The sequence below is a fragment of the Periplaneta americana genome, chromosome 9, assembly GCF_040183065.1.
Source record: "Periplaneta americana isolate PAMFEO1 chromosome 9, P.americana_PAMFEO1_priV1, whole genome shotgun sequence".
In the NCBI taxonomy this organism is placed as follows: domain Eukaryota; kingdom Metazoa; phylum Arthropoda; class Insecta; order Blattodea; family Blattidae; genus Periplaneta; species Periplaneta americana.
Window position 1 is genome coordinate 45,925,669 of NC_091125.1, and position 12,941 is coordinate 45,938,609.

The following is a 12,941-nucleotide window of genomic DNA, read 5'->3' on the forward strand; positions in this document are numbered from 1 at the left end:
TTAAACATTAACAAAATTAAATCTAGATTAAAATTAATTTCAAATAAAATAGTTTATTTAAGAACTAATCTTATCCTGAATTTTCACAAGTATACTTCAGGTTCGAACTTCTGCCCGATCTATCCACTGATCTCTTAGTTGTCTTTCTTGCATAGCTTCTAAAATTTCCTTCTTCTCTTGATTTATATTTTATTAACAAGGAAAATATTTCAGTGCTGAAACTTGAATAAGAAATGGAAACCTGATGCATACACTATATTTCATCACATTATTTTATTTTTTAAACACTTTCAGAATTTGTAATTAGCTTCTCTGAAATAATGAACTTTGGTTTCACATCGAGATACTGAAAATGGAGAGGGGAGAAAGGATGGGAGAAAAGTAAACGATTTGAAACTTAATTTGTAAGATCTCGTATTCTTACAGAATTATACTGGTGGTATGGAAAATATTTGATATTAGAAAATGGATTATGATACATGATCGTATATTTTAACTCAAGAATGACAATAAGAAACTACACGATTTTCAAAAGAATTAGAACAAGAAAAAAATACATTTTAAATGCAAATGTAAATGACTTCTCAGCGAATCTCTATGTTTCTGAACAATTGAACACTCAGCTCTACTGTACTAAATATTAGAGGTATATATATGCTTGCAATATAAATCTTTATATAAAAGTTGGGTAAAGATATTCAATAATGGATAAGAAATATATATTAAGGTCAATCAATAAATATGAATAATGCAATCAAAATTTAATTCCATTCTTACCTAACAAATTAATGATGCCATCATTGTAACAAGCAAAAAGCCTAATAAGGTCTCGAAACAACAACATAAAAGCCATATTAATGACCCCATTGGTCAAATCGTTGGCTGTGCAATCAAATTCTAATAGTGCATCCAGCTGACTCTGTAATACTGGTAGTGTTTTGAGTAATTTCTCTGCATTCATTGTTCTCAGAGTTCCATCTTCCTTCCTGAAACAAACGTCGTAACTTCAAATAAAACCTATCTCGAAAGAAAACATCTCGATGGCACAAGATGAAACGACAATAAGAATATTAATAAAGTCGAAACAGGCAGCATTGGTAAGTATCTGTCCATAATACGATATTTTAGTAATATGTAAAATATTGTTCACTTTGAATCTTTCGTTGCAAAGATGAAAATTTATTCACGAGAGAGGGAGATTGGTTGTTGGAGATTCCCCGCTAGTTTCAGTGGTGTGCCACTCAAGAACAGAGTCTGAATGTAAGTGCTGAATAGTCTTCTTACATGTCAAAATAAAACGATCATATGCAAAATTCGTTATTAAAAATAATAAATTCCAAGTTATTTGGAGACTACCAGTACCTACTGTTTCTAGGCACTACACTGCATTCATTAATGGCAGGAACAGAATTTTGTTTCTGTAAGTACCTCATACAGTATACAGCTGGAAGGTGACAAAAAATTGTCAAAGTTGTTTGGGTTTGTCTCATTATCAGACGATATTCTCAGTTGTCTGTCTGGGTCGACTATTCCTCTCAGCAAGCTCTCAGAGTTTAGAAGAGGTGTAGATTAGACTTTTTCCATTTCTGGTGATCAAGAAAGAAATCACAACATTTCGAAGACTGACTCTAAATTTGTCTTCAGGTGATAAAAAACTGGGGATGAGAAGAGGTTCCTACTTGCTGAGGCCATTGCAAACAACTAAGTGCTGGGTCAGTCAAGCAGATTAGCTGTTTGAAATGGCCCCAACGAGTAGGAACCCCTTCTCATCCTCACTTTTTGATCATCTGAAGAAGAAGATAGAGCCCATCTTTGAAATTCTGTGATTCTAATCACCATTAATGACGAAAGCCCAATGTACACACCTCTTCTGAACAGCTCACCATTGCTTTCTCCCTCGTTTAGAAGAAGCTCTCACAGATCTCCTCCTGCCAGTCTGCCTCATTAATGTATCAAAACGGTTAGATAATGGAAGGATTTATCGAAAATAATTAACCTATTTCCTACAGCCCAATAATATAACTTCTCTCATTATTAATCCCGAAATGTCTTTTATATGCAAATTTTAATTGTTGAAATAAAATAAAATGAAACGAAACATGTGTCCCATTTGATTCTGTTTCCAAGTTAGGGTCATGTTTGTACTCAACAATGTTGAACAGCTTAACGTTATAGAAAGTGCTCAAAAAGCTACTTTCAACATAAATGCAAGCCTGCAGTCATCGTATTATACAATGCTGCACTCGTTAAAAAATAGCAGGTAGCCTATTTGTCAGATTCCTTGGTAGTCGTCTTTCGTATGTTGAAGTATTTCAATGTTGGCAATGGGTATTTATCAATAAAAAAAATTGTTTTCAAGTGGCCCAACAAACAAAAATCTAATGAATTTAAATCTAGTACACGAACAAGGCAGTCAGTAGGCCTTGCAATACCTATTCATTTGTTAGGAAATTACTCATTCAAGAAATTTTTGACTACTAAGCTAAAATGTGTTGGTGCACTGTCTTACATAAACGTCGTGTGACAACATCAAGTGGGACGTCTTTCAATAGTTTATACAATTGAAATGTACATATGAGTGACCTATTCACTGTCCAACAAGAAAAATAGGTCTGATTAAACTGTCGCCAATTTCCTGCTTATACACAGATACTAAATTGTCGCTGGTGCCATGATTGACAAATAACATTTGAATTTTATTCAACCCAATGATAAGAGTTATGGAAACTGACGACTCCATCTCTGGTGAATCCAGCTTCATCTGTAAATAATACAACGGACATAAAACTAATTGGCAATAGGCATCTGCAGGACCCAAGCACGAAAACTGACTCTTGGACGAAAATCATCATCCGTAAGTACCTGTATTTATTAATATTAGAGATTAACAATTCGAACACAAACTGGTACGTCACCTTCTAGTATCAGACTTTTAAATTATCCCGCATCTCGTATGCAACCATGTAATCTACTGCTGGAATGATTTCTTGTCTGAAAGATGCCTGCTTGGGAAGTGATCTGCATATAGACATCTTGTGTCTGCTGAATTATATTTGACAAGTTCATAAGTAAAATGTGCCTGCATTTCCAGGTTTGGATAAATATTATCACAGGTAACACAGCACACAGTATCAACACTCTCGTCAAGAAAACTACCTAAAATAACCTGTAACTAGTCAACAGGTCGAGAGGTACTGGGTATGGTAAAGAGTTTAGTGAAATCACTCAGCTGTAACTCGGAAACAAGGCCAAATGGAACACACATTTATACGAACTTTTTGAGTCTCCTGTCCATCACTGAAGTGCATCTCTCGTATTACGATATAGTCAATATATAGCTTAGTAATATCTTAATTGTGTTGTGATATACAGCTATTCTAATTTTCATGCATCTGTTCAGAAGTAAATGAGAATAAAATAAAATACAGAACAACAGCCAATATTCTTACCCTCTTTTTACTTTGCAGAAATCAAAGGCCACAGTCCTGTAAGATAACGCTTTTTCATTCAAGTACTTGGCATATCGTCTAATAAATGGTGACATGTCATAACCTGTTAAAAAAAAAGAAAATGAGTGTTTTATAGTCCTCTATATTTATAGAATATAGATGTAAAAAAGGCAGAACAAATGTTTAATATTTTACGAATATTAATGGCTGTATCATAAGAGACTTTGAAGAACAAAATCAACACTGTGTTTAATGAGATTCTGTACGACAGAATTCAAGTAATTCATTTAAATATTTGTGGTTATTAAAATGAATCAGTTTCATCCTGTACAGCTTACATAAGAATGTTAGTTAAAAGTGTAAAATAGCTTTATTACCTATATATTTATGTTATTGCACATAAACCATAATTAATATTTTCTGTACTGCCAGTTGTGAGAGATTATAAGAACTACTTTAACGAAGTAGTCTTTTCAGTATACTCATATGGACGACTCTTCAACTATTGTCATACACATTTCCTATGTATCTATGAAATGTCTAACCATTCCATTATAATACAACATATAGATAATGGACTGTGTTGCTGCAATAATTAATATATTTAATAATTTCACAAGAATATACATTAGCTTGTATAGAACTTTAGTATATGTCTACTCTCTGAAGTAATGTGGTTGAGTTCTATGTACCGACTTATGTTCTTTTTTGGGTAGGGCCTATACCTGAAGTGAAATGAACGTAGATATTGTCTTAGAAATATTCACATAAATTTTCAAACATTTCAACCATATATTATGGCGAATAAAATATTTATTTAGTTAAATATTGAATAACCTGAAAACATTTTCTAATAATATCAATTTATTTTAACTAACTAGTAAACTAATCAAGGTTTGTGTAAGAATATTATATTATTATATATTTGTATTACACTACTTATTTATAAAATTCTCTATAAATAGGATAGGGAATTAACATAAAATATATTTGTTCTAGTATAGGGTGACCAGATTCATATCGATAGAAAAGAGGACACAAAGCTTCAAAAAGGAGGACATTCTTCGAAAAAAAGAGGATAAAATACGTACTTACACTTAGGCTTAGGCCTATATTATACTACAAATTATATCAATATTTATTTTCTTACAAAATATTTACAGTACAGATTTAGGCTTATATCATACTTAAAAGTATGTTAATATTACAAAAATAATTACGATAAAACTTAATAATAATGCTTTTACAGTTAGCTACATGTGAAAGTCAAGGGAACTAATCATTAAAGAGGACAGAAAATATCTACCTATTTAAATTTAGGCTTAGGCCTCTATTATACCAAAAATTACGTCATCTATTTATCTATTTTATTACTTATACTTATGATAAAACTTAATAATATAAAATTATTTTGCAGTTAACTACTCGTACATATGAAAGTCAAGGAAACTATAATTATTATCAAAATACATAAAAAGACCACACAAAATGTGAATTTAATATTATTTTGTATGCAAAGAAAGTTATGATCGTTGGCAAAGAGTATATTCTGTCGACCTACAGAAAAATTACTTGAAAAAGGCGTCAAATCACATAATTTCAAAATACGTATCAGACATACAAATTACGAAAAGGAGGACATTTCTTGTTTTTAAATCAGCCCAGACAACGGACAAAGGCCTAAAAAGGAAGACATATCCGGACAAAAGAGGACGTCTGGTCACCCTATTCTAGTATTCAACCTGAGTGAGGACTAATTTGATTGCACAATAATCCTATATATATTTCATATTAAAACTTAAGAGGGCATGAAACAGCCTATTATGAAAGGAAAAAAAGAAAATTTAATTGTAAACTGAATAACTCTCTTTTTAACTTACAGTGTTTAATTAAAAATTATATCTCAGATGATTTCAATAAAATTACAAAAAAACTCATGTTAAAAAAACACTATCAGAACATGTAATAAAAACATGTAGGTTTCTTCACACAGTAAATGCTGAAAAAATGGACCATGAATTGAGGAAAATTTAACAGAGAGAGAAAATGTTCCGAAGCCCCTTAAAAATATATATACAAAAAGGTTTACACAAGTGTATCTGCATGCACCCTTTTGCCTTGTTTCAAGCGAAGCACAACATCAACAGTGATTGACATCAATACAAATTATATTTGGTAATTACAGGAAACATTTAAATGTTTTGGTAGCTAAATGACTATGTACACAAAAGAAGGCATAAGAAAAGTGAGAGTTTAATATAATTCTTGTGAAAACAATGTCTGCAAATGTTACGATACAGATAAAACAGTAAAGAACTGTTTTACATAAGGAGATTATACGGAATAAAGGAAGTATATGGAGGTAAACAACAAAATGTAATGATTTAATAAATTAATAGTTACTATCATACTAATTTTTCAGTGAAGAGTTTTTTTTAACATAACTTTTCACTATATTTATTTCTCAATACAATAATATATTGCATGTTAAATAATTTTATTCATTAATTTTCGTGGTTGGCATGATGACCATTTAGAAATCTGTGACGTTGTGATATACTTATTTACGGGTTAAAAGTAATAAATTACAGTATGTAGTTCTAAAATTATTTGGTGTTAAAATTTTTCAGAAATCTTTCAATTACAGATAAGGTTTTAGTGAATAATTATGAATTCAGGGCAATTCCACGGTAATGGAATCACAATTATAGGGGTATTTTTCATATTCAATGCTCAATTGGCACAGTTTATTAATTATATTAATAGCATAAGATGATACTGAATTTTTTTTTCTGTATCTTATGATCATTTAAGAAATTTTGAATCATTTTTACTATTTTATATAATTGTGGTCAAACTCCTGGTAACAGAATTACAGAAAAAAAGACCCGCATTTTTTACCTTTACATTTAACATAAAAATTCTCTGAATCTACAGTCATTTGTTAAAATGTTAATGTTTTGCCATACAAATAAGACTATCTAGTGTAATGAAGTTTGTCTTGTAATAAAAGAACATCAACAAATTCCATACATGCTTTTTTTATTAAGGGTACAGCAACGAAATTACATTTCTTGGTAACGGAATTACATATAGTAAGGAAATTTCTCAAACTTCTTAACTTAACAACAATTAGTGACTTATGTTTACTGAAAATCACTACATCATTTTTCATTGCAGTTGCATCTCGCAGCACTATCTTTTATTATTATTCCTTCTTCATCAGCTTGAACTTTTATTACAATTTTCCTCTTCCTTGGTGATTTGGGAAGATGTCTTTTAAATCCTCTGTTTAGTTTTTCCTATAGCTTGAAGTAATTTATTTGGACTGCCATCTGATTCCATTGGGTTTTTTTATTGCTTCTCTATGTTTTCTGACCCTTTCTCTGTTAATTTTCTTAATATGTTTTATCTTTTTGAGATACTTTCTCTATACGAATCTTCTTCCGAATTCTGTTTTTTTTTATTTTGCTTTATTATATTACTCTGTCTCTCTTCAGCTTTTCCCTATAACTCATTTTTTCTTTTGGTGTTAGAGGCATTTTTAACATCAATCTGTAAATAACATGAACATGAAAACGAGACAAGTTTATTTGCATGAAACTGAAATTTTCTATTCAGGCTTGCAATTTGTTAACTTACCTGTAATTGAAATTATTCTTATATTGTAACGTCTTCACTCAAAACAAGTCCTAAAAATTACACATTTGCTTGTAACAATCTGCAAGATACCATTGAGATAATATGTGATCTCATGAGATACAATGAACTATGTTAATAAAGCCTAACCAATTTGAATATTAAGAAATGCTACCAAGGAGCATAGAAATCAAGTAGAACAATGTATTATCTATGGATTTGAATGATAAGAAAGTTTTGGGAAGCCTGATGTAATTCTGTTACTATGATTTGCAATTCTGTGATTGTTGACTGTTATTCTGTTACCACCATTAACCTAATAAAAAAAAAAAAGGTAAAGGTATCCCCGTAACATGCCATGAAGGCACTTGGGGGACATGGAGGTAGAGCCCCATGCTTTCCATGACCTCGGCACTAGAATGAGGTGGTGTGGTCGGCACCACGCTCTGACCGCCTTTTACCCCGGGAAAGACCCGGTACTCAATTTTATAGGAGGCTGAGTGAACCTCGGGGCCATTCTGAAAGTTTGGCAACGAGAAAAAAAATCCTGTCACCACCTGGGATCGAACCCCGGACCTTCCAGTACGTAGCCAGCTGCTCTACCAACTGAGCTACCCGGCTGCCCCCATTAACCTAATAATAAAGAAAAATAAAATTCTAATAAAAATCCTACAAGTTTGTCCCACAACATAATTAGAAAATCCTACAGTTCATTATTCTTACTTTTCTTGTTAAGGTGCCTAATAAAGAGAAAAAAAAAAAAAAAACATATTTCTTGGCAACGGAATTACTTTTCACAGAGCATCTTACTGAAAAGTCATTAATATAAAATATATGTTCTGCAGTGAAAAAAAAAAAAAAATCTTTTTTAGATCCTTTAATGTCTAAGGAATGTAAACAAAACAAAAATAAACATTCTTTGTCAATTCATATGCAATGAATACCTTTTAATATATATATATATATATATATACACAATGAGGAAACAGGCTATTAGTGACATGGGAGAAAATTTTCGTGAAAAAATATGAAAACCCAATAATTGTTAATCCCGCTTGTGAACATGAAACTACATATATTTACCTACAATTTGATATATTTTACATACAGATTGCGTATATTTTAAATTTTCATGTGTATGTCCACTTTCTCGTGGAATTGCCCTACACTAAAAATATGTGAAAGCTGCAATTTACAAATTCTAACACATGCATGTGTGGCATATGTAAGACATGTTTACTACGAAATAAATCACAGATGAAATCTGACTACAGACTATTAGAGGAGTGAATGCATGACTTACAACCGAAACACTGGAGGGGGGAAGGGGCAAAAGCAGAAACGTCATGTCTTATCTTAAGAGAGTTCACAATGTTGTTTGATTTATGATAAGTACAGATAATGCTACAGTACTGCAATCATTTGTAAAATTACGGTACACACACTTTGTAAATGGTAGAACAGCTTTATTATTCAGTATATTAAGGATATTTAAAATATTAATATTCCTATAAACAGCCACCTTTTACGAACTATGGCAAAAATTCTTAAATTCCGAGAATAGATGTATTGGAAATGGAATGTATTTCGAAAACATTTACTTCAAATAAACATAAATTGAACACATAGCAGCTGTTAAAGATGTGCAAAGTGACCCCCATGCAGGACCTTGCATTTCAAATAATTATTACATTAAAATATAAACAAATGCGTATTTATACATTCAGGAACTCCCTTCCATAATAAATTACCAGTAGTACTCGTCTCACTGTCGGAAATGGGATGCGAAATAGCAACAGTGTGGAAGAAATCAAGTCAAGGTAACACTGCTGTTTACAAGAAACAGGTTTGGTACGGAAATTAACTCTGGTATCCAAAAACAGAAGTATTGCAACAATAAAAATGGAATATCTTGTTATTCTTTTGCTTGAAATGCATATTTTGTTTTATTTTATTTTATTTTAAATCGTGAATATAATAACAGGGATCATCATTTTCGAAAATTTAAACAAAATGTTTCTTTTTTCTGCAACAATGTCATATCTCATAATATGTTTAACTCATTGTCCTCTCGAAACAATATTAGGGATGCCAATAAGATGCTGTTGAAATTTTAAGCACGATTATATGCCAGTAAGATATTGCTGAAACTGTAAGCACAGTAATAGCTAGCAACGTCTGGGATTTTAAGTACTGGTGCTTCAATAAAAGTAGGTATTTTTGTAATACTGAAAGTGTGTTTATGCTATTGCCTCTAAAAAGTATGTAGAGAAGTGGATAAATTTCGTAAATTTGAATTAGCATTTCCCTAATGAAATCCTGTTTGGACAGACCAACCATTTTCAGGGTTATCAGGGAACGCTGTTGATATCAAAGAACTGCTCATCTGCTACTTGAAATTCGAGCTCCAAAAAAGTGACTCCAAAAAAAAACCGAACTACGGAAATGACAATATAATATCGGACTTAGGATAATTTCAACTAGTACAGACCTAAGCTTGGGCTATTTTATAAATGCCAAAGTCCAATGGTGATGTAATGTTATTTTATTTAATTCAGGTGTAAATATTAATACCTGTACAATGTATTAAATATAAGTAGACAGTAATAGTTATGGAAATTAAATAAGGATCTTCAGCTGTTATTTAGTCTTTTTTTCTTAAAAACACTGTATCTATCGAAGCCACTGTCTGCTGGATCGCATGCTGTGGCTGCTTACACTGCCTGCTCAATCAGCACAGTGCTTATATGCGAGTAATGAAAAAAGTTATTTCGCCGCTAGGTGGCAGGTAGTGCCCACCACTATTAACATTATCAGTATATGCAAAGTACCTTAAAATAACTATTGTTCAGAAGAGACGAGGGCTTAGAGAAACGATGGCCCAGCTTGTCCGGATCCTTCTGCGGTGCTTAATATGTAATAATATTAATACTGAACTTAAAACTTTATTTTTTCTAAGCGATACTACATCCAAATACAAGTTCTAATTATGGGTTTCTATCATATGAATACAATTATACAAGTATACTTGCTTTACTAAAATTATTATTACAATCAATTAACGTAATAAAAATAAAGTCTGAAACTGATATAAGAATTTCAACAAGTTTAAACATATTTACGAAGAAATGTCCTATTTCCTGTAACCGAGCTAAAAGATTATTGGAAATCACGACTCAAATTGACGACAATATGGTGGTAACTTCCTGCTTGTAAAATATAAATTTCTTCAAATCCATGGAAATGTTATATGGACACTAGGCTACTGTTTCATTAAATTCAGTATTACCACAAAGTAATCGTCATATATAAAAAAAGGCTTATTCGAAGTGTGATAAATTATACGCTTATTAAAAAAAATCCCTCCCTCCCCGAAAAGAAATGCTGTGTAAAATACTGCAAACAGATAATTTACCCCATACATTTGGAAATATTAAGTTATAATTCGATGTGTTTTACGAGATATTGTATCTGATCCTTTCCTCTTCTTGTTGCTTAAGATCATGGATGATCTAAGTTACACTTAAAATGACAAGAAATTAATTTAATTAATATCTTAATAGGAAAAACTTCCACCACTGTAAATATATTATAGTAATATTGGTATGTTCAGGAAACCAAGTTTAATATCTCTTACAAAAAATCTTGTTTAGAAAACAACATTAAATGAAACGTATTTTACTGGAATATTTCTTACTTCCAATACATTTTAAATAAAAAAAAATCATATATATGATTAATAAACAATCATTTAAATACACTGTAATTGCTTCTAAGATTTCAAATTAAAAATTATAATTCACTCTGCACACTTAGCACAGCCAAACCAGCCGCAGTTACTTGTTGCGCTCTAGCATCGAAACTTAACAATGCTCCATGTGAAACCAGTAGTAAGCTATTTGTGTGAAACTCAATGCTAAGAAAGAGGAATGAGCAGGCAGTTACACAGCCATAAGATGCGATCCAACAGACAGAGATCGAAGTCATTTAACTTTCTATTGTTATTGTAGTAAACAAAATAACCACCACTTTCTGTTGTTTTTCTTATATCATACAGCCATTTCATCTGAAAGATAAAATCACAATCTAGTATATACAGTCACGAAGCTCAATATGTAGGGAATATGCATCCATATAGATAGTTGCTAACCACTAGGATCGCTATCACCTCATTACAGACAATGCGAAATAGTACCGACAGTCTACTGTTCCTAGTACCATCAACAACTTGCTTCGTGACTGTATATACTTGGCTGTGATAAAAGTTTAATAGCAATACTTAACTATTTGCATTATAAACATGCAGTAAACGCTGCTATTATGATGATGATGATGATGATGATTATTATTATTATTTGTTTAGTTTAATTCCTGCTACACTTTGGCTACTGTTTCATTAAAAATACTTTTACCTGATTATCTGATTAATATTCATCATCTATAGGCTAGATTTGAGCTCTTACATGACCTTAAATCTAGCGAAAACAGTTCATTGATATCAGTAACAATATAGGAGATACTGAAGGTGTTAGTTTCAAGTGCATTGTCCTCTGTGTGTGTGTGTGTGTGTGTGTGTGTGTGTGTGTGTGTGTGTGTGTGTGTGTGTGTGTGTGTGGATAGGACAAATGATGAGTGTCATTGTTATTCAATACTTATATTGATTGAATACTATGGTTAGCAATGTACTCTATCTATCCCATGGTCTCGCACTGTCTTTTCAAGGGATAATAAAGTTACGACATATAAAAGAAATGAAATTACGGCAGTGTAAATAGAGGGTCGTGATAAATCTGCTTCTAATACAGTCTTTGGCAACCACAAGTGTTGCTGGTCTCATCCATCGGGGTTTGAACACAGGCCTCCAGCAAAATAAAAGTAAAAAGAAGAAAGTGAATAGGGCCTACCTCAGTTTGATTACTGATATTCCCTATCAATTTACAGAAGATGAATAATTTCGCTTACATCCTTGCAATTCATTTTTTTTTTATATTCATTCCACAAAATCAACATGGGAAAACATACTGGATAACGTAATTGAATTTCATTTTCGTATTTAACAGCTTATTGAAATATGGTTGTTAAGATTCAATAATGAAATCCAAAATTACTGATGGTGACAAGGATAAGGATGTTAGAAGATTGCGTTAATATTTTGATACAATTTAGTAATAAAATTAATAAACAATTTAATGAGGCATAACTTACAATTTTTGTGTTAACAGATTCAGGAGCACACGAAACATGCTTGTTTATTTCTTAATAAAGAAAGAACTAGACAATCTAATGTAAAGATACAAATGAAGAGTTCAGAACCATAGTGGGCCAAGTGCCATTTACTAAAACTGTAGAAAACAAGGGTTAAAATGAAGTTATTATCATAATTCAATGGAAACATATAGCAAGTAATATAAAATATACACATTCAAACACTAAATGATATGTCAATCTTCATTAAACTATGGTATTCACTTAACTTTAACCCTTGCTTTCTCTGTTCTTAATAAATGGCGCTTGGCCCACTTTGACTCTGAACCCTTCAAATAACAGATTATATACAATTGATAACAATCTCATACAAGCAATTACTCATACTAACAAGGGGTTAAACATCTTTTAGCTTCAGATAACCAGTAACACAAAAGTGAAATATATTAAAGTAGTTAAAACATACTGTACTATAGGATGGAAGCATTATCGTTGTGTAGTAGTGTTGTAGCTTCAAAATGCAGTATAAAGCCACCTATAAATTTGGATTATGTGCGAGTAATGCACACAATTCAGTTGTCCCATAGCATGTCAATCTACAGTTTTATGTTAAGAATTGTGCTCCATGATGATCTATCTCCTGAAGAA

General features: G+C 31.6%; 1 protein-coding gene across 5 annotated transcripts in view; it reads right to left on the bottom strand.

Moving 5' to 3' along the window:
- The window catches only part of LOC138705886 (phosphatidylinositol-binding clathrin assembly protein unc-11-like), a 276,393-nt gene that overhangs the window by 83,856 nt on the left and 179,596 nt on the right, over positions 1-12,941 (bottom strand). For all 5 annotated transcript variants that reach the window (XM_069834617.1, XM_069834618.1, XM_069834620.1 and 2 more), the window contains 2 exons: positions 3,450-3,552; positions 778-986 (listed from right to left, as the gene is read on the bottom strand). In XM_069834617.1, coding sequence (XP_069690718.1) covers positions 778-986; positions 3,450-3,552 — 312 coding nt within the window. The remainder of the gene's footprint in view (positions 1-777; positions 987-3,449; positions 3,553-12,941) is intronic.